Genomic DNA, 21,912 nt, shown 5'->3' with positions numbered 1-21,912 from the left:
TGAGTGGCAGCCGCCAAGCCTTGGCCGAGAGCCAGGAAGGGCCTCCCCGGAGGAGGAGGAGGAGGGAGGCGCAGAGCGGGAGGGAGGGAGGGAACCCCAGGGGTCATCTAGTGACGGCGCCCCAATCGAAAATTTGACTTAAAAAAAAAAATCTTTCGAATTTTTTAATTTTTCCCGCGGCACACCAGGCAACATCTCGCGGCACACTAGTGTGCCGCGGAACAGTGGTTGGGAAACACTGCTCTAGCCATTGCCCCCCCCCCTGGGTCTCCCTGCAGATAGGCTTCCTGAAGAGGAAGGGCATCTGAGCCTAAATCTGATCTGCACATCCCAGAGCAGCTGACAAATGTGGTTGATAAGAAAGTTGCTGCCCTATGGATTTACATTCTAAGAAGACATGGCAGAAAAGGAAAAGGAATTTGGAGGGAGGAGGAAAAGGAAACTCGGGCACTATTTATTCCCTTTCTTTGGCTGCGTATGCACCATACAGTTCAAGCACAGTTCCCCCACCCAGCAAAGAACCGCAGGGACTGTAGTTTAATCCATAAAGAGAGACGATTTCAGCACCTTGATCTGTGATCCCTGCATTTCAGGGGGTGGACTAGATGACTCACGAGGTCCCTTCCACTCCTACAATTCTATGGCGCCCCCGGAGGACCCCCACCCCTTTGTCCTGGCTTCATTCCGTGGTCTTCCCCTCTCCACCCACGAGACTAGATCCACTTTGCCAGCAGGGGCTAACGCCAACCGGGCCATGGTCGTAGAATCGTAGAACAGCAGAGTTGGCACTTGGCAGGGACCCCCCAAGGGCCATCTAGTCCAACCCCTTGCCGTGCAGAAATCGCGGCCATCTTCCTTTTCCAGAAACAGGCCCCGTCAAAACAGATGCCTTAGACGCTATTTATTCTGGAAGCAGATGCCGAGGGTGTGGGAGCGCAAAGAGTTCGCTAAAGTTCAGAAGGCGGAGGCAGGAGGCTCGCCCTGGTCCAGCCTCCTAGGGAGAGAACTCGCAGGCAGCCGGGTAGCAGCCCAGCAGCCCCGACCCAAGAGAAGGGGAGAACCGGGCTTTGGGGAGGGCTGTTCCCCTTCTGCTGTGGGGCAGGGTCAGTCCGCGGGACCCAGGTGGGTCTGGGAAGGGGCGGGGCAGTGGAGGGGGTGGGATCATGTTGCTCCGGCTCCCCCTCCCCCAGGCACGGTTGGGGCAGAGAGGGAGGGACCAGGCAGAGCAGAGGAGGGAGAAAAGGCTCCGAAGGGGAAGCGAGAGAGACCGTCGCTCTCTTTCATTCGCACCATCCCTCCATCCTTTCTCTGCGGGAGCAAAACTCCGCGCGGGAGGGCCTCGATCCGCAGGAGAGGCGACGCAGCAGCAGCGCCCTCGCTTCTGGCTCCGGAGGCTGCTCGCTTCCTCCGAGGGAGCCGAGAGTCCCACCTGCGCGCCGCGCCTCCCTCTCCGCCGGCCGGCCGGTCTCCCGACGCTGCTGCCGCTCCCGCCGCCCCAAAATGCCCAACTTCTCCGGCAACTGGAAGATGAAGAGCTCGGAGAACTTCGAGGATCTGCTGAAGACTCTGGGTGAGTCTGGCGCCCGAGGAGGAGGAGGAGGCTTATTTCTGGGAAGGGCTGAGTCCAGCGCCTAAGAAATAGCCGATGACGCAGCGCTGCTCCTGCAAAAGCGGCTCTATTTTCCCTCTATATTTAGACCCCTGTCTGGATGCGTCCCCCCCCCCGGCAGGGGCGCGCGCAGAGGCCACCCTGGGAGGAGGGCTCCCCCTCCTTTAACAGAGTGGGGCTTTCAGGATGGCTCCAATATTTGGATCCGGGCGTCTGTGGAGTGGGAGCCGCCTTCTGGATTCCTGCATCTCAGCGGGCTGGACTAGATGACCCTAGGGGTCCCTTCCAGCTCTGCAGCCTTAAAACCTGCTGTTTTCCGATAACCTGGGGAGCGGGAACATAAGCTGGAGAGATAGCAGAGGTCTGGCGCGCCCGTGGCTCCTGCTTTCTGAAGGATGTGGGGGTCGGGCGCCTGAGGTTCCCAATGTGCAGCCTTGGAGGATATTATTGGGGTGGGGAAGAGAAGGGGGTGCAGTTGGGAGCCTTAATTTGCGTGCAGGGGGAGAACCTGCAGACCCGCGTCTTCCCATTTCGGAGTTTCAGTGTGTTCACGCGTGTTTAGAAGAACGCACCCGCCTCCGCCTCCGTGTCCCGCGCCGTCACCCCAGAAGCAAAGTTTGGTGCTGGAGCGATCGCCCTGCGGGGGCGTCTGGGGCTCCGCTTCTTGCGGGAAGGAGAAGCCACCGGATTTTGTAACGTGTGAACAGCTGTAAGGACCACCCTGGTGGGTCAGGCGGAGCGCGGCTCCTCTCCTGCCAGCCTAGGCGGATGGACCGGGGAGCGCTGGTGGGCTTCGACCCAGTGGAATTGAACCGCACTTAGCCTAATGGGACTTGAACCCCACTTAGGGGGGGCGTGGCGGGAGGCAGGAGGTCCCCTCCTCCACTGTGTCTCTCACAGTAACGGCACCCCCGGTTTATCCTCACGACAGCCCCGCGAGGGAGGGAAGCGCGGCTGAGGATTTGCATTGCCACTCGGGAGGAGTTTGCCATTTGGGGACCCATGAGACACCAGGCTAGAAAGCGCGCCCCCGCCCCCCTGGGCAATTCTATTAGAGAAAGGGGCTTTTTTTAGCGCTGCTGCCCCCCTCCCACTGTGTAACCATGGTAGGTCTTTCCTTTTCGACAATGGCTCTGCAGGAGACCCATATATTCCCCTTTTGTATAGAGAATTGAGGGGAGAGGCATCCATCCACTGCCATTAGTCTTGATAGCTCTGGTGGAGCCCCCAGGGTCAGGAGCAGTCTACCTCAGACTGCTAATCCAAAGTAGCAGGCAGGGCAAGCAGGATGCTGGGCTAAATGAGCCCCCCCCCTTTTTAGCACGGCTCCTCCCTGCCCCCACCATCTCAGCACTTGTTTAAGTTTTGCAGCAGGAATTTCACAATCCATGTTTGTTTGTTCTTAAGGCTGACCAACCATTTGTTTTATTTAAAAATGAGATTTTAATTTGATGGGTTCAGGCGAACTGACCGTCTGGGCCTTTCCTAGGATTCCACCCCTGCCCCCCCCCCAATAAAATCCTCATAATCCCATTTTGCCTGTTGTCTGACGGGGCCGGCTGAGTCACTCCCTGGATGCCTCTGGAAGGGTTTGGAAGCCACATCCAGAACCAGGAGGGAAACTCAGGAGTCCGAGGGGGAAAATGGCAGATCCCTGGAATCGGTTGTGTGTGCAAAGGGCTCGGCCCTTTTGGCATTGCCTGAGAGCCATCTGGGTCTTCTGGGCGCCTCGTGGCAGGATTGCAACCTTGCAGAATTGTGAAGACCCCACTACCCAGCCAGTCTCCTGCTGGACAGGATCCACAGTGGGGCAGGGCACCTTCTCATGGGTGGCTTCCCCCTGCCCCCCACCCCCACAAAAGGCACGTTGTATCCCCTTTAGAGTGCACCTCCTGAAAACAAAAAGGTTGCTGTGAACATAAGAACAGCTTGCCGGATCAGGTCCCTGGTCCCTCTAGCCCAGATGGCTGCCCTCACAGGGGCTGAAAAGTTGCCTGTGGGAAATCGGCAAGTAGTTCCTTCCAACTGGGATTATTCAGAAGCATTACAGAACACAGTCGTCCTATGGAGAGGGCAAGGAGCTGCTTTTGGCCGGTTGAGGAGGTTGGAGTCTCTACACCTCAGCAGGAGCTTGAGCTGCGCCCCCAAATCCCTCGGGGGAACACATAGGTCCCTGGAAGCCAGCGCTCTGAAGCTGGAAGCAAGGAAGCCAAGATCATCATGAGAAATGGGAGTTGGAGAGGAAAGAATTCCTAGTTCTGTCCCAGTGAGTTGGAGATTCAGAAATCCACTTTGTCTCTGCAGGAGAAACAGACAAAGGAGAGGGATCTCCTCCCAGGATGGGATCAGGAGGCTGGCAGCCCCAGGTGTATCTGTCTGGTGTTTGAGGACAGGTCAGAAAGATGGTCTCAGAAGCTTGGAGGTTCTTCTTTCTCTCTCTCCCTCTCCCTCCCCATCTCCTTTGCAGGGGGTGGGCTGGATGACCCTCGGGAGTCCCTTCCAGCTCCATAATTCTATGATTCTTTCTCCCCATGGCTTAGTGTAAGACAGGGGTAGGCAAACTAAGGCCCAGGGGCTGGATCTGACCCAATCGCCTTTTCAGTCTGGCCCGCAGACAGTCTGGTAATCAGCGTGCTTTTACATGAGTAGAATGTGTGCTTTTATTTAAAATGCATCTCTGGGTTATTTGTGGGGCATAGGAATTCGTTCATTTCCCCCAAAAAATATAGTCTGGCCCCCCACATGGTCTGAGGGACAGTGGACTGGCCCCCTGCTGAAAAAGGTTGCTGACCCCTCATGTAAGCTGAGCTGCACCCCAGCATTTCCAACAGAAGGAGGTCCCGGGGGCAACTTTGGCTGGCAGCATCTCCAGGTAGGGCTGGGAACCTGCCTAAGAACCTGCAGAGAAGGCACTGCTGCCAGTCTGTGCAGGCAATATCAGCCCTAGATGGCGTGACTTCAATATAGCTTCTTATGCCCCCATTTCAAATGGAACATAATGATCTGGAGCCATAAGAACAAGGACCTTCATTTCTTAGTGGCAGGGCACCCGCTTTCTTTGCAGGCGGCCCCGGGTTCAATCTCAGAAAGGCCTGGGGAGAATAAACTCTTCCCGAAACCCTGGACACCCGCTGCTGCCAGCCAGTGTAGACAGTGCTGAGCTGGATGGGCTGATTTCGTACGACTCTGTTTCCTTTGCTCCTGCGACTGGATCGGTCTGCTCCCGAGGAGTTGGTGGAGGGCCTCATCCAGGCCACGTGCCAGGAGTGGCCCGTGCTCTGCGCTGGCCCCGGGGCAGGCCGCTCTTGCATCCCGCCTGCGATGGAGGCCTGCGCACCGCTGGGTTCCCTGGCCTTTGGCTCTGGGCGCCGCAATGACAAATTCCTCCTGAAATAACCTCTCCCCACCCCAGCGGAGAAGGAGGAGCGGGTCAGGCTTGGCCTCCCCTCCTGCCGCTCTCCTAATAATAATGCCCGATGGGGGCCAGGCATGACGAAGGGGCCGCGACTGCTGACCCCTGGCGCTCCCTGCCATCTGCCGGGCAGGAGGTTGCGCACACCGCTGGGGGTGGGGAGGTGGCGACAGGCGAGTCGGAGGAGCCTGGGTGTGATTGTCTTTTGAAGCAGCCCCCTGGGATCCAGCCCAGGGAGGCAGCTTAAGGAGGGGGGGCGGGGGTGCTCCTACCTGGCCCCCAACTCCACAGGACAGCCGATCCAAGGCCTTCCCTCCCCTTCTGCCTCTCTGCAACCTTCTCCCAGCTGAGCCAAGGCAGCCCAGCTGGGAACAGGGAAGGGCTCTCCTGGCACAGCGGTGGGTGGCTGCTTGGCATGCAGAAGGTCCCGGGTTCGACCCCCTCCGTTTTCCACCCCTGCCCAAGACCCTGGAGAGTTGCTGCCCGTCAGGGGGTGGAGGGGAGGCACAGGCTGCGGTGGGGATGCTCAGCTGTGCTTCTGGGAGCTCTGGGGAGCAATACACAGAATCATAGAAGGGTTGAGTTGGAAGGGACCCCATGGGGCCATCCAGTCCAGCCCCCTGCAATGCAGGAATCGCAGCTGAAGCATCCCTGACAGATGGCCATCCCACCTCGGCTTCGAAGCCTAGCTTGGGTGTGTATCCCTCGCATCCACGAGGCCTAGAAACCTTTAGAAAGGAGAGCCTGTGTGTTCGTGTGCCAACAGCTGACCTGAATTGCATCTGCAGTGTGGGCTTCAATCTTGGCAGGCGTGAATGAGTGAAAAGTTTAAATCTTTCCATCTCGCTCTGGCTGATGCCATCCTGCCTCTCTTGGAAAATCCCTCCGGCTGCATTCGCGGCAGAGATTCCCTTTCCGCCCCCAGCCTTTTTCTCCGGGAACAATAGAGAGAGAGAGAGAGAGAGAATGGATCTGCCTCGCTCGCTCCTTTCCGAGCTCCAGAGACCACCTTGAGGCCCCGTAACTGAAACCCGCTTGGCACGCAATGCTCTGAGCAGGACTTGGGGGGAGGACGAGGCCCTCAAAATCGAGGGGAAGAAAGTGGGGCAACACCTCTCCCCACCCCCACCCCGCGAGGGAGGCGAATTCCAATCCACCAATTTATTAGTATTTTTCATTTTTTCGTTTTCTCGCCAGGAAACCTCCTTTCCCTCCCCTCCGATCTCCCTGCGCTGGTCACAGCAAATACTTTCCAGGTTAGGGGGCTTGTGCAACATACTTTGGGATAATTATCACATGCTTATATTTCACTCCTCAGCCCGCCCGCCCGCCCGCCCCCTTTCCCCCATATCTGAATTATTCGGGCAGAAAGGCTCAGATGTTGGGGAGGGGGAAGCGGGAATCAGCCGGCATGGGGAGGGGGCTGGAATGAGGAAACCGATTTGAGGAGGGGGAGACCTTGGCTGCCAAAGCATTGTTAAATCTCACTCTCTTTTTCCCCACGGAGTAATGGGGCCTGGCTCTCCACCTCGGAGCTGCGTTTTATGGGCATTTTAGCAGCGCAAAGAGGGGGGCGGCTCTCTCTCATTCTCTTTCTCACTGCTTTGAGAGGGCCATAGAATTGTAGAGCTGGGACCCCAGGGGGTCATCCAGTCCAACCCCCTGCAATGCAAGAATCCCAACTAAAGCATCCCTGGCAGGTGGCCGTCCTCTAACCCTCCGTCATATGAGGGTCACGGAGAGGCAGGGCTCCAGGTCCTTCAAAGCTGGTTTTTATTGGAGCAGGGCAAAGATTTCTCTTCCCTACCAACCTCACCAGTTGCACAACGGCCTGCCAGTGGCTGCAAGAACACAAGAGCCCAGCTGCTTTACCAGGAGAAAGGGGGCCCATCTATTCTTGCCTCCTCTTCTCACAGGGGCCAAGCAGATGCCTCTCCTGGGAAACCCGCAAGCCGGATTCGAGGACAAGAAGCCTGGCTAGCAGCTGTCAATTGCCTTATTCTCCTCAGATTTGTCTAACCGTCCCAGTTGGTGCCCATCTATGCCTCCTGCGGGAGGGAGTTCCATAGATCAACTCGGCAATGTGTGACAAAGAACTTTCTTTTCTGTGTCTGGTGCCGCCCAACATTCAGCACCCCTTCTAGCAAGAGGAGAGAGGGCGGAAAACCTTTATCCCTCCACTCTCTCCGTGAGAAAACTTTCCTCTCTGCACTCCAGGCCTGGCAACCCCACATGCCAATTTATTTTCCTTTTTAAAAAATCCTTTCTAGCATCAGGCAGTCTCTCTCTCTCCCCCTCTCTCTTCATGAGGGCCTTACCCCTGCCACTCCCCTAATAAAATTACAATCTCTGTTCACATCTTGTAATCAGTCTTCGGAAGGGGAAATTTGGCACCGCCTGGACCCTGGAACGCCTCTGGGCTGTGCAATAATATTTCCCTTTGCAATAATTGTTCCCAGAGGCAGGCAGGGAGATGGCTCCCATTTCTCTCTCTCTCCCTGAAAGGGTGAGTTTTCCTACAGCTGCGCCACCTCTGCAGGCAGAACCAGGAAAACAAAGGACTGACTTTGGCTCATTTTTTTCCAAGAGCCTGAATTTGACAATCGGAGCAAAACTCTGAATGACCCATTAATTCAGACAAGCTCCCTCATCTGCCAGTTTCCCACCAATTGCAGGTGCGGTCCTGTGGGTGGTGTAGCCCCATGGGGTTTCAGTGGGGCTACGCCAGTGTAAGCCGATGGAGCCTCTTTTTCCCACGGCGCTTACACTGCTGAGCCATCTCCTTCCTCGCCCATCTGTTGCACAATTGCACACTTGTGCAAGGTTGTTGTGTCAACGCTGCCTCTGCATGCGTCTCTCTCTCTCTCTCTCTCTCTCTCTCTCTCTCTCTGGAAAGCTGTTGCGATGAGACATGGCTGTGGGTGCAAGACTGACTTCCTAGTGACTCAGTCTGACCCAGGAAAATCACGGAAGAAGCAGGCGCACCCAAAATACCCTAAACGTCTGCCTTCCCCAGAGATGGCCAAATTGTGTGTGTCTCCTTCTGATTCTGCACCCACAAGGCCCTGAGTGCTGCTCTTTCCCACAGCCCCCCAAGGAGGGGTTCCCCCCTGAAATTCAACGGGGAGAAAGGAAGAGCGGAAGCAAGGGGGTGGGTGAGGTCCCTTTCCGTCCGTGCTCCCCCCCCCCCGGCTTGATCCAGCTGCAGGGCTCTTCTGACGTTCTTGTGGAACCTCCAAGTGCAGAGGCAGTCTATCTGAGTTCATAGGGGCATTTGGCCGCTGGTGAGAAGAGCAGGCTGGGCCAAGTGGGCCCCCTTTGGCCTGATCCGTCTGTCAGGCTATGTTCTGCCTCCACCTGCCTTCTCCTCACTCCTGTTGCCTTGTCTCGTTCCAGGCGTCAATGTCATGCTCCGCAAGATCGCTGTGGCTGCCGCCTCCAAGCCGGCCGTGGAGATCAAGCAGGACGGGGAGTCCTTCTACATCAAGACCTCGACCACCGTCCGCACCACCGAGATCAGCTTCAAGATTGGGGAAGAGTTCGAGGAGCAGACGGTGGACGGGAGACCCTGCAAGGTGAGCGGCAGGGAGGAGAGAGGGGGGTCCAGGGGGGTCTGGTGATCCTGCGCTCCAGGCCTGCAGGCCACCCTCTGTCCCCCAAGGGAGAAACAGAACTTAAGACAGAGATCGCAAGGGGGGGGGGAGGTGAGCATCAATTCTCTTCCTTGGTGGGTCAAAACTGGGCTGGATCTGCTTCTCTCCAGCTCCTTTGCTTGACGTCGGCCTTTGGGCCTCAGCAGCCGATACCAGAAGTGCAGGAAGCTCCCTTTGGCCTCATCACTTTGGGTGCATTTAGCTCAGTGTTGTCTACACTGGCCGGCAGCAGCTGTCCAGGGCTCGAGGAAGAGGCTTTCCCCCCAAACCTCCCTGGAGATGGAACCTGGGACATGGCGCATGCAAAACAGGGACTCTCCAAATGAGCTACAGTGTGTTTACAAATAAAACCAGATTCCAATCCTCCTGGTTCAGGATGGATTAAATTGGGGCCATAAGAATGACTTTCTGAGGGTATGAGCTGTTTGACACGGGAACAGACTCCCTGGGAGGTGGTGGGCTCTCCAGCCTTGAAGGTTTTTAAGTTGGGTGCACCTGTCAGCGATTCTTTAGCCGTGATGCAGGGGGCTGGACTAGATGACCCTTGGAGTCCCTCTCAACTTGACAATCCCATGAGTCTCTGAAACTGTATTGCGCCATTGGCTCATGTAGCTCAGCACTGGCTGGCAGCAGCTCTCTGTGGTTTCAGTCTTGGGATATCCCCCCCCCCCTGCAAACACCATCTGGGACTGAAGCTGGGATCTTCTGCCAGCAAGTAGGGTCTCTCTCCCTGAGCTGTAACCCTCCTCCTTTGCCTCTTGGATGCCCAAATCCCCATCCTGCCCTCTCTTGGATGGATCCTGGCTTTGCAAGGGGGGTCCTTTGGGGCTCCCCTAACTCCCGTGTCCAATATTTCTCGGCAAGCCTTTTCTTCCCAGCTGGGCTTTGGCCTGGGAATGGAGGGAGGAGGGCCCTGAACGTTGCTGCACAAAGCAAGGGGGAGGAGCCCCCCAGCCCCCTCCCCCAGTTGCTGCATTTCCCCCATGGGGGTCCGGTAGGGTCCTTTGTGGTCCTGTCCTCTGGCCCCTCTGAGCAATGCCCTTGGAGACTGCTTCAGCAAGGGAGCTCCTTGGGGATCTGAAAGCAAAACTGTCAGCATCGTAATGCCATGATACAAATGTGCAACCACATTTGGAAAGCTGTACTGCTCACCTCGAAAAGGATATTGCACAATTGGAAAAGGTTCAGAAAAGGGCAAGCGAAATGATGGAGAGGATGGAGACCCTCCCCTGTGAAGGAAGGCTGCAGCGTTTGGGACTTTCTCGTTTGGAGAACCTTTTTAGTTTGGTGAAAAGGTGTGAGAGGCAGCCTGATAGAAATTTATAATGTTATGTCTGGCATGGAGAAAGGGAGAGAGAGGAGGGTTTTTTCCACTCTCTCCCTAAGACCCTGGCCCTACCATCTGCACGCATGTGCCCCCCCACCTCTCCTTTGGGAGATGTTAGCCACAATCCACACCCACCCCATCCTTCCTTACGAAATACTACAAAGAATCACAGAATGGCAGGGCTAAGTATCGGCTGAAGCTTCCCTGGCAGAGGCCAGCTGACCTCTGCTTCAAAGTCTCCAGCGAAGGAGAGACCACCACCCTCCCAGGCAGACCACCCCACAGTCAAGCAGCTCTTACCCTGAAAAGTTCTCCCTGTTCTTTAGCTGGAATCGCCTTTCTTGCTATTTGAAGCCACGGGTTCGAGTCCTCCCTTCTGGAGCAGCAGAAAACAAACATCACGGCCTTTTATATATTTGAAGGTGGCCGTGAGATCCCCTCTTCCTCTCCTGTTTGTCACGCCAGGCACTCCAAACTCCCTCAACTGTTAGGCACATTGATGCATTTCTTCCCAGTGTGGTGTAGTGGTTCAGAGCGGTGGACTCATAATCTGGGAAACCGGGTTCGTGTCTCCGCTCCTCCACCTGCAGCTGCTGGGTGACCTTGGGCCAGTCACACTTCTTTGAAGTCTCTCAGCCCCACTCACCTCACAGGGTGTTTGTTGTGGGGGAGGAAGGGAAAGGAGAGAAAGGAGATTGTTAGCCGCTTTGAGACTCCTTAAAAGGTAAAGGGACCCCTGACCATTAGGTCCAGTCGTGGCCGACTCTGGGGTTGCGGCGCTCATCTCGCTTCTTTGGCCGAGGGAGCCAGCGTACAGCTTCCGGGTCATGTGGCCAGCAGGACTAAGCCGCTTCTGGCAAACCAGAGCAGCGCACGGAAACGCCATTTACCTTCCTGCCGGAGTGGTACCTATTTATTTACTTGCACTTTGATGTGCTTTTGAACTGCTAGGTTGGCAGGAGGAGGGACTGAGCAATGGGAGCTCACCCCGTCATGGATTCAAACCGCCAACCTTAAGGGAGTGAAAGGCGGGATATCAAGTCCAAACTCTTCTTCTTCCCGCCAACCAGCTTGGGTCTGAGCAGCCTTACTGGGCTTCTGCACTTTGGGGCCAGTTGCCTTGGAGCAAACTTGTTTTCTGCTGCTCTGCTGGGCTGGACCTGAAGCAACAGATTCAAATGGCAAGAAAGGAGATTCTGACTAAAACCTGGGAAGAACTGTCTGGTGGTGAGATCCATTTGGCAGCGGAGTGGATACGACCTCAGAAGGTGGCAGACTCTCCTTTGTCTGAGGCTTTTAAGCAGATGTGGGGTGGCGCCTGTCCCATGCGCTTGAGCTGAGATCCCTGCATTGCAGGTGTTTGGACTAGCTGACCCCTGGGAGTCTCTCCCAACTCTACAATTCCGTGATTTCTCTAACCAGTATGTCATGTTCTCCTTGGCAACAGCTCTTACATGCACCTCTCCATTTATTTATTTATTTGCCAGAGGGAAGGAGGGCGATATTCTGACCTCTGAGCGATTGCATCTTGAGCCTCCGCTCATTTTCATCAGGGCTCCCAAGGCAGCAGGTCGGCTCCCCTTTATCGATAATAAATGCTGAGGACCATGACGGAGATGATTTAGATCCCCAAAGGACTTGGGGGCTGCCAGCTCCCTTTTTCCACCAGCTGCCCCCCTTCCCCTTCCTGGCCAGCCTTTTGGAGATGATGGATGGAGCTGTCAGCCTAAATTGGGTGGGGGGAGCCAGTTGCCCTCCTCCAGCTCCGGCTGCCTGCCGAGTGACAAATGAGCGCCTTTTGGGGGCAGAGGTGGGGGTTTGGATGGGGAGGGGGTCAGCCCTTTGTCGGCTGCTGGCAGGCTCCACATCTCACTGGCTGGGGGGCTCTTCCTCCTCCCCTTTGTTCTCTCCACAGAGTTTGGCCAAGTGGGAAAGCGACAACAAGATGGTCTGTGAGCAGCGATTGCTGAAAGGCGACGGCCCCAAGACAGGCTGGTCCAGGGAGATGACCAACGATGGGGAGCTCATTCTGGTAAGGGAGCCTCCCTCCCACCCTATTCCTGTCCCACCCCCAGGTCCACACACACACACCCCTTGCAGTTTAGGACACTTGAGCAGGGACACAGGAAAGCGCTTGGCTCCATTTTCTTGGCAAGCTTTATTTGGAGAGGTTGTCGGTGAGGATGGAGCCAGGGGCCTTCTGCATGCCAATCAGGGGCTCCGTCACTGGGCTGGACCCCCTTGTGCCTCCTTTGACTTGGAAATTAGGAAATGAGGACCGAGGCCCCTGCAAGTCTTCCTCAGCCCAGGAATTTGGTTTCCAGACCTGAGAAGCAGGTGTGCTGCCTCTCCCCCCACCCAGAGTGAGGCACACAGTCTGTGTCAGGTGGGGTCAGGATGGGGCTGAACACCTTCCCCCCATTTTGCCATCTCCCCGCCAACACCTTCAGGAGGACTGTTGGCAGGATACACGCCGCCCCCCCTTCTCTCTGGTGTGCCCGTTTTCTCTCTCCTTGATTTCCTCTTTCTTTGTTTTTTCCAGACCATGATGGCCGACGATGTCGTCTGCACAAGGATTTACGTCCGGGAGTGAGCGGGGCCTGCTTGTGGGGTGGTGGTTGGATTTGGGGAGGCAGGGGCAGCAGGGTCCAATGGGCAGGGATCTTCTACTCTGGGTCACGGCAGCCCCACCCCACCCCCATGCCTGCTCTCCCCATCACCCTTTCGCTCTCTGCCCATGCTCAGAGGGTGCTACATGCAGAAAGACTTAAGCAGAGCAGCTGGCTCTTCATCACATTCCCTCCGGCCTGAGAGGGGGCAGGGGGCGGATAAAGCAGGCTCTGTCCTTGTGATGCCCCCCTGCCCCATCAGAGCAGCCTTCCCCCCCTTCTTCCAGTCTCTTCTGGGGTCCAGCCTCCCTTTTGTCTGCTAAGGGTCCGTGACCCCCACCCCTTCCACCCTGCCGCCCTCGGGATTGCAGACAGAGAATCCCCTTGTTTCAGAATCCGGTCGTGGGATTTGGGATCAGACTGGGGGGAGGTGTGTGCCTGCCAGAGTCCCCCTAGCACTGACCTCTCTTTTCCTCCCTCCTGTGGGCACTAGATGGGATGGGGGGCACAACCCAGTCTCCCCACCCCTGCACCTCCCAAGGAAATCCCTGCATTGCTGGGGGTTGGGCTGGATGACCCGCGGAGCCCCTTTCCACCTCTTCTCTGCAAGGCTGGCATTTTCCTGGGCCCCCTGACGCAACCCCTGCATTCTGAGCCCCCTCTTGCTCAGCATCTCGGGAAAGGGAACGCAAACCAAACAGGCTGTCCGGGTTTCCATTTCATTTCACGCCCAGCATCTTGACGGCCAGGCCTGCCCTCTGGGCCACCGGATCTCGTTAGCGTCAAAGGTGTAATTTAGCTGAGTGTCACCCACCAAACTGAGGTGCCTTCTTACCTCTGGACCTTCTGTGTTAATTGCTAGGATTTTTAAAAAGTATTTATTTGCTACCCTTGTACTAACAAAAGAAGAAGAAAAAGGATATAACCACTTCCTCCCTCCCCCAAAACAAACCCCCCACCCCCACCTCCCTGTGTGAGCACCGGGTCTCTTGTTCAAAATCCACCTCTTTGATGTTTGCCTTCCTTCCTAATAAATGTCTCATTAAAAAAGTGTCTACATTTTTGTCTGCCTTGCCCTTTTTTCTTCCTTCTTCCTTTCGCTTCCGAAGATACCTGCCCCCCCCATGAAAAAGGCCATGCACATCAACGGTTCAGTTGCACCCTCAGAATCCAGGAACCTCTGGCATGTTTCACTCAGAAAAAGTTTGGAAAGAGAGACCCTCGTTTTGGAAACAAATCTGCTGGTGGTGTTTCGGAGCCCTGCATGTTCTCCAGGGGCTACTAGCCAAGGTGTCTGTGTTCTGCCCAAACTCTGGGAGGCAGGGATGCTTCTGGATCCCAGACTGGGAGAGTGTTGCTGCTGCTGCTGCTGGGATCAGAGTCCGCTTGTGTTGTCTGGTTGCTCACTGTGAAAAGAGAGAGACGCTGGACCTGCTGGTCCCCTTTGGCCTGGTCTAGCAGCAGCCAGGTTCTTCTGGTGCTCTTGTGGATCCTCCAGGTCCAGAGGCAGAAGAGGAGACTGGACTAGAGGGGCCCCTTTGGCCTAATCCAGCAGAGGGACTCCTCTTATGTGATGTATTTTTTTATCTCTGATCTGCCACAGACACACATCCCCATTCTCAGGGTTAAGTGACCCAAAACAAATAACCTCACCCCAAAATAATCAAGCCTTTTGTCAATCTACTTAAGAACAATTTCCTGCTTAACCGGCTTGGATTCTTTGCTTCTACCTAGGAATTTTCCGGGATTTACCTGTGCATTGAAACACTGAGAAGTAAAATATGTCAGGCAGGTTAATTTCAGGCAGCAGATTCCCTTTCTGTGTCTGTGCAAGAGAATATTCCGCTTTCTCTCATGTCCTGCTTTCTCCTCCCCCCGTCCCCCTTGGCTGTTTGCAGAGGTACAGGGGGGGGCTGCTTGCCTGCCTGCTCTTTCTCTGGGCACATTTCCCCCTGAAAAAGTGGTTCGGGCTCCGGGGCACCCAGAGGCCACTGTGGCAGCTGAGAATAGGGAGATGGATGGGCCGCTAGCTTTGCTTAATACAAGGGCAGGGCAGGGGGGGGGCTCCTGAGACACACACAGCCAGAGCCGCTGCCCCCCAGCAAGGAATGGGTTTGATCCTCCTTTGATGGGGAGACCTTTGATGGGAAGACGAAGAGCAGACTCCATTTGAGGATCTCTCCCTCATTACAGTCGATCAGGTATATGAAGACGAGCAGCAAAGTCAGTCCTCAGGGAATGTGCAGGCGACCTTGGAACGGACAGCTCACGGAAGAACCCCGACCAAACCCAAGAGGAGGCGTGTAGTGGTGATAGGGGATTCCCTACTGAGGGGAACAGAAGCAGTGATCTGTGGGCCTGACAAGATGTCTCGGGAAGTGTGCTGTCTCCCCGGGGCTAAGATCCAAGATGTAACTGAACGACTGCAAGGAATCGTAAAACCCACTGACAAATACCCCTTCCTCTTGGTTCATGTGGGAACCAATGACACTGCAAGCAATAGCCTCCAGAAGATCAAAAGAGACTACGAGGCTCTCGGCAGGAAATTGAAGCAACTAAATGCACAAATTGTCATCTCATCTGTCCTCCCAGTTGAACGACGTGGCCCAGGGAGAGAGGGGAAAATAGTGGAAGTGAACAGCTGGCTCCGCAAATGGTGTAAACAGGAACGGTTTGGATTCTTAGATCACGGACTGCAGTTTCTTGAAGATGGACTTCTGGCAAGTGATGGGCTGCACCTCACAACGGTTGGGAGAAATGTTTTTGCCAAAAATCTCAGAAACCTCATCAGGAGGGCTTTAAACTGACTAATGTGGGGGAGGGAGACAGTGCTCCTGAAGGTAGGAGTCTATCAATTAATGAAGATGATCATCCAAATGTCATAGACCAAATGGAGCAAACAGCACGCGGACCTAGTGGTGGGAGGAAAAAATCCTTAAATAAGAGACACGGGGGAATGATTAATGGACTTCAATGTCTGTACACTAATGCACAAAGCATGGGAAATAAACAAGATGAGCTTGAGCTCTTGGTACAGCAAACTAAATATGACATAATAGGCGTCACTGAAACCTGGTGGGATAAGTCCCACGATTGGAATGTAATAATGGGGGGATACAATCTATTTCAGAGAAACAGACCAGACAAGAAAGGAGGAGGAGTGGCGTTATATGTCAGGGATGTGTATACCTGTGAAGAGATCCAAGATTTAGATCCTCAAAGCCAAAGTGAGAGCATTTGGGTCAAAATTAAGGGAGAGAAGAATAACAGAGACCTCATTGTGGGAGTTTACTATAGATCCCCAAGCCAAACGGAGGACATAGATGATGCCTTCCTGGAACAGATGGCCAAGCATGCAAAAGGAAGGGAGATAGTAGTAATGGGGGACTTCAATTACCCGGATATTTGTTGGACGTCAAACTCAGCCAAGAGCATAAGGTCAAACAGATTCCTCACTGGCCTTGCAGACAACTTCATTGTCCAGAAAGTGGGAGAATCAACAAGAGGAACAGCCATTTTAGATCTGGTCCTAACCAATGTTGATGACCTGGTTAGTGGGGTAGAAGTGGAAGGATCATTAGGTGCGAGTGATCATGCTCTTCTGAAGTTTACTATACAGCGAAAAGGAGCAGCCAAGCATACTAGGACTCAATTTCTTGACTTTAAGAAAGCCGACTTCATAAAACTTAGGGAAGTGCTGGGTGAGATCCCATGGACAACAATACTAAAAGGAAAGGGAGTTCATGATGGCTGGGAGTTTGTTAAGAGGGAGATACTAAAAGCACAACGTCAGGCAATACCAATGAGACGGAAACATGGAAGGTGCCTAAAGAAGCCAGGGTGGCTATCTAAAGAACTTTTAACTGAATTAAGATTAAAAAAGGATGTGTACAAAAAATGGAAAAGGGGGGAAACCACCAAAGAGGAATTCAAACAAATAGCCAGCACGTGTAGACACAAAGTCAGAAAAGCTAAAGCACAGAATGAACTCAGGCTTGCTAGAGAGGTTAAAAGCAACAAAAAAGGCTTTTATGGGTATGTTCGTAGCAAAAGGAAGAACAAAGAAACAATGGGGTCACTCAGAGGAGAAGATGGTGAAATGCAAACAGGGGACACAGAAAGGGCTGAACTACTCAATGCCTTCTTTGCCTCAGTCTTCTCCGATAAAGAAAACAATGCCCGACCTGAAGAATTTGGAGCAAATGATTCAGCAAAGGAAACACAGCCCAGAATAACTAAGGAGATAGTACAAGAATATTTGGCTAGTTTAGATGTATTCAAGTCTCCAGGGCCAGATGAACTGCATCCAAGAGTATTAAAAGAACTGGCAGATGTGATCTCAGAACCACTGGCAGTCATCTTTGAGAATTCCTGGAGAACAGGCGAAGTCCCGGCAGACTGGAGGAGGGCAAATGTTGTCCCTATTTTCAAAAAGGGGAAAAGAGAGGACCCAAATAATTACCGCCCAGTCAGTCTGACATCAATAGCAGGGAAGATTCTGGAGCAGATCATTAAGCAAACAGTCTGTGAGCACCTAGAAAGGAATGCTGTGATCACCAATAGTCAGCATGGATTTCTGAAAAATAAGTCATGTCAGACTAACCTGATCTCGTTTTTTGACAGAATTACAAGCCTGGTAGATGAAGGGAACGCAGTGGATGTAGCCTACCTTGATTTCAGCAAGGCATTTGACAAGGTGCCCCATGATATTCTTGTAAAGAAGCTGGTAAAATGCGGTCTTGACTATGCTACCACTCAGTGGATTTGTAACTGGCTGACTGACCGAACCCAAAGGGTGCTCATCAATGGTTCCTCTTCATCCTGGAGAAGAGTGACTAGTGGGGTGCCACAGGGTTCTGTCTTGGGCCCGGTCTTATTCAACATCTTTATCAACGACTTGGATGATGGACTCAAGGGCATCCTGATCAAATTTGCAGATGACACCAAACTGGGAGGGGTGGCTAACACCCCAGAGGACAGGATCACACTTCAAAACGACCTTGACAGATTAGAGAACTGGGCAAAAATAAACAAGATGAATTTTAACAGGGAGAAATGTAAAGTATTGCACTTGGGCAAAAAAAATGAGAGGCACAAATACAAGATGGGTGACACCTGGCTTGAGAGCAGTACATGTGAAAAGGATCTAGGAGTCTTGGTTGACCACAAACTTGACATGAGCCAACAGTGTGACGCGGCAGCTAAAAAAGCCAATGCAATTCTGGGCTGCATCAATAGGAGTATAGCATCTAGATCAAGGGAAGTAATAGTGCCACTGTATTCTGCTCTGGTCAGACCTCACCTGGAGTACTGTGTCCAGTTCTGGGCACCACAGTTCAAGAAGGACACTGACAAACTGGAACGTGTCCAGAGGAGGGCAACCAAAATGGTCAAAGGCCTGGAAACGATGCCTTATGAGGAACGGCTAAGGGAGCTGGGCATGTTTAGCCTGGAGAAGAGGAGGTTAAGGGGTGATATGATAGCCATGTTCAAATATATAAAAGGATGTCACATGGAGGAGGGAGAAAGGTTGTTTTCTGCTGCTCCGGAGAAGCGGACACGGAGCAATGGATCCAAACTACAAGAAAGAAGATTCCACCTAAACATTAGGAAGAACTTCCTGACAGTGAGAGCTGTTCGACAGTGGAATTTGCTGCCAAGGAGTGTGGTGGAGTCTCCTACTTTGGAGGTCTTTAAGCAGAGGCTTGACAACCATATGTCAGGAGTGCTCTGATGGTGTTTCCTGCTTGGCAGGGGGTTGGACTCGATGGCCCTTGTGGTCTCTTCCAACTCTATGATTCTATGATTCTATGATTCTATGACCTTCCCTCCCCAGCACGCGAAGAAAGGCTCCAGCGGACGAGACCAGGAGTGGGTCCCACCGTCAAGAAGGCGGCTTCATACTGCTTAAAAGCAGTCAGAAGAATCCTGGGAGTTGTAGTTCGCTCAGAGTGCTGTTGAGAAGCGTTAGGAGAGCCCTGTTCCTGCTGCCACTACAATTCCCAGAGCAGCTTCTAAACCAGACCCTCGTCCCAGGGAACGCTGGGCATCGTAGCGCAGTCTTGCGCAATGGAGGAATCTCACCTCTAAGCGCCCCGAACTACAGTTCCCCCAAATCGGGGGGCGGGACAGCAGAGCCATGCCTGCTGAAAGGGGGGCCAGAGCGCTTTAAAGGGAGGGCGCAGACGGGGCGCAGGAGAAGAAAACGTTTCCCAACAAGCCCCGTCCAAATAATCCTTCTCTTTCCCTGTCTCCTTTGAGCAAGTCCAGGCCGGCAGAGAAAGCGAGGGTCTCGGCAAGCCCCCTCCCCTCCCCGGGCGCCCTTTCATCCCCCAAGACAAAGAGCGACCTCCCTCAGCCCCTCTTTTGTCTCCGTGCGGTGGGAATGCGAGTCCCCCCCCCGCCCCATTCAGGCGCCCGGGCAGGTCAGAGGCCGCCGAAGAGGGTCGCCCGGGCGGGCTCTGAATACCCTCCTCGCCCCTGACTCGGGGGCTGCGAGGCAGAGCAGCTGCGACCCCCGGCCGCCCCCCACGTCTGAAAGAGATGGATGGCCTGTCAGGGAGGGAGGCAGCAAGAGGCATTCAGGTGTGCCCGCCCCCAAATTAAGGGGGCTGCCTTTGTTCTTCCGAAGTCCCTGCCTGAAACCTTTCCATGCCCCCCAAATACATTGTCGGGGGGGGGGAAGGAGTGTCGAAGGGGCATGAAAGAGGCAGGTTGCTGCTTTCCTTTGCGCAGGCACACCGATCTCCCGCTTGTCCGGGGTCTCCAATGTGGTGCCCGCGGGGTCGTGGGCTCCCTGGAGGCACGTAGTCGGGCCCTCGCGAGGCTGCCCGACCTTCCGATGATGCCCGAATGAGGAGACCGCAGCGCCCTCTTCCCAAGCGGCCCCGAGGCGAAATGACAGCCGCCCGCGGAAGCCACAACGGCCCGGGGAAGCTGGCCAGCGGTCCTGAAGTTCCCCTGGGGCAGCCACGGCTTCTCCCTCCTCTCCCCCCCCCCCGGTGCCGACGCCCCCCCCCCCGCCCTCTGCAGCCCCAGGCCGGGGGTCCCCGCTCCCGCGCTTCTCGGAACAGGGCTGCTGGCCCAGGCTTGTCCCGGGTTACCTGCGGGGGGCGCCTTCGCTTGTTAACCCCCCTCCCCTCCCCGGCTGCTGGTCGCCATCACTTGGCAAGGATCACAGAACCGACCCCCCGACCTCAAAGAGTCCTGTGGCACCTTGAAGGCGTCGCCGTTTATTGTGAAAGGAGCTGCCCTGGCCTCAAAGAGTCTCTCCCTGGGAGTTCACGGAAGACATTGGGATCCGGGGGTCATCTAGCTCAACCCCCTGCAATGCAACCTTCTTCGTCAACGGCGGAGGAGGGGGAGAACAGGTGAGAAGGAAAGGAAACGGGGGAAACAGAACAAAAAAGTGCCCGCTGCCTTAGTAGCAGCGACAATTTACTGGGGGGTGGCGTGCAGAGTCCAGTGGTGGTTGAGAACACAGAATTCTTGGCATTGGTAAGCCCATTCACGCACACGGCAGGATCGATCTATCTACCTGCAATTCAAGGGCTCACCGCTTTTCTCCAATGGGCCGTCTAAAGGTCGCCCGCAGAGACCGTGAAGGGGACGGGACTGAAATGCGCCCCCTCGCAGAGACTCTTCTGCCTCCTTTCTCCGGTCCTCAGCTCCCAGGGCGTGGCGGGCCCGCTGCCGTTTTTGCTGCAAGGGGGCGCCAACTCCTCTCCATCTGGTAACAATTCGCCTCTGCGCATGCAAAGAGTGCCTCGCCAGCAAGCGGCGCTCTGGCGCCACCGTAGCCCAGCTGAGATGTGACGGAACATGCGCCCCCCCCCCCGTCTGCTGCTGGGTATTTAGACCCGGAATATCTGTAAGCTGATGGAGGAAGAGTTCAAGCCCGCTTGCTCCGAGCCTGGCCCTGCCTCGGGGCTCAGACCAGAAACAACTGCCTTCCACCTCGCCCCCCCCCCCAGTGCAAATGGGCTTCTTCCTGCTACCCGCCAGCCAGAGAATTAGCAGCTCAGACAGTTCCCAAGAAAAGCCCCCCCCCGCTTTGCCCCCCCCCAACCCATGTTCTAGAATGCAAATGGGGGCAAAGCGGCCTTCCCCATCCCGGTGCCCTCGGATGCTGCCGGACTGCAGCTGCCACCCCCCCCCCGACCAGCTGCAGCCCAGCAACTCCCAGAGGGCACCAGGTTGGGGAACCACAGGAGTTGGGAGGGGCCCCCAAGGGTCATCCAGCTCAACCCCCTGCAATGCAGGAAACGCAGCTGAAGCCTCTTTTAGAGCCCTCCGAGGAAGGAGACCACCACCTTCAGGGGGAGCACAGCTCCTGCTCTCAGAAAAGCCTCCCCAGTCTTCCGCTGGAACCGCCTTTCTGGTCAAGGCAACCCATTGGCTGCCATCATCTCCTCTGGGGTAGCAGAAAAGCCGCCTCCATCTTCCTGGAGCAGAAGCGAAGCCGGACTATTCCTGGCCAGCAGCCTCTTCCTTCCCGAAGCACCTGCAAGCGAGCCAGGATCTTTGCTGAGCCAACACTGCCCTCTGGAGGCCCCGGCTGGCACTGCAGGGCCACCACAGGCAGGCAGGCAGGCAGGCAGGCAGGCAGGCGGGGTCGCTGGGCTTCTCTGGGGTCCCCTCTCCCCCTGCAAAGACCCATCTGCCTTTGGGCTTCCCTGTGTTTCTGAGCAGGACTCAAGGCAGGAGTGTGGCTCCATTTGCTGAGGCTGGCCTGTCTCCCCCGAGATGTCGGGTTCCTTGCCCCTTGAGACCTCACTGCTACTGCATGGGGCAAGCCCCCACCCCAAGGATTAGGGGCCAGGCAAGCCATGCCTCTGGCCATATTGCTTCTCTTGGCATCTGCTGCCACACAGAAGCATAAGAACGTGAGATCCCTGCTGGATCTAGTCCAGGATCCTCAAACTCTGCAAGCAGGACCCGCGCACGACATCCCTTTCTCCTCCAGAGGTTTACAGCAACTGGAGTTCTTGAGAAGCATCGCTGCCTCCCGCTCTGACGGCAGAGCACAGCCAGGAGCCCTTTTTCAATTAACGTGCTTAAAAATAAGACCGAAAGTGAACGGTGGGAGGTCCGAGAGTTAGGAGCACCAAGGTGGGGGAGAAGAATCACAGAATTGTAGAGCTGGAGGGAACCCCAAGGGTCATCCAGTCCAGCCCTCTTCAATGCAGGCAGAGGGAGAACATAAAGCTTTTCATCCCCTGCTGACAAAAACTGTCCCTTCGGAGCTGCTCTGTCCCAGTTTTTGGGGAGTGGGATCCCCCTGCCCGGCTGGGCCAAACCAG

The 21,912-nt window shown here is 55.1% G+C and overlaps 1 protein-coding gene and 2 long non-coding RNA genes across 3 annotated transcripts in view; 1 reads left to right on the top strand and 2 right to left on the bottom strand.

The window, feature by feature from the left end:
- LOC309520733 overlaps nt 1-13,663 on the bottom strand; it is a 274,646-nt gene extending 260,983 nt beyond the window's left edge. Inside the window, exon 1 of the long non-coding RNA XR_014214353.1 lies at nt 13,207-13,663. This is a non-coding gene — a long non-coding RNA (uncharacterized lncRNA). The remainder of the gene's footprint in view (nt 1-13,206) is intronic.
- Nucleotides 1,315-13,667, top strand: CRABP2 (cellular retinoic acid binding protein 2). The gene is made up of 4 exons (XM_082202635.1): nt 1,315-1,570; nt 8,418-8,596; nt 11,917-12,033; nt 12,544-13,667. The coding sequence occupies exons 1-4, from the start codon at nt 1,501-1,503 to the stop codon at nt 12,592-12,594; spliced, it is 417 nt and encodes a 138-aa protein (XP_082058761.1). The 5' UTR covers nt 1,315-1,500; the 3' UTR covers nt 12,595-13,667.
- Nucleotides 13,668-19,822: 6,155 nt separating this feature from the next.
- Nucleotides 19,823-20,589, bottom strand: LOC309520903. The gene is made up of 2 exons (XR_014214473.1): nt 20,052-20,589; nt 19,823-19,925 (listed from the first exon to the last, which is right to left on the bottom strand). It is a non-coding gene; the product is annotated as an uncharacterized lncRNA (long non-coding RNA).
- Nucleotides 20,590-21,912: the final 1,323 nt, after the last annotated feature.

The sequence above is a fragment of the Podarcis vaucheri genome, assembly GCF_965113315.1.
Source record: "Podarcis vaucheri genome assembly, chromosome: 16".
Lineage (NCBI taxonomy): Eukaryota > Metazoa > Chordata > Lepidosauria > Squamata > Lacertidae > Podarcis > Podarcis vaucheri.
Note: the sequence above shows the minus strand (reverse complement) of the source record. Positions and strands in the feature narration are given on the sequence as shown.

Bases quoted from the DNA above. Each gene is read 5' to 3' on its own strand.
- CRABP2 (XM_082202635.1), top strand. From the start codon at position 1,501: ATGCCCAACTTCTCCGGCAACTGGAAGATGAAGAGCTCGGAGAACTTC. The intron at 1,571-8,417 runs GTGAGTCTGGCG...GTCTCGTTCCAG, and splicing joins GGATCTGCTGAAGACTCTGG to GCGTCAATGTCATGCTCCGC. The intron at 12,034-12,543 runs GTAAGGGAGCCT...TGTTTTTTCCAG, and splicing joins ACGATGGGGAGCTCATTCTG to ACCATGATGGCCGACGATGT.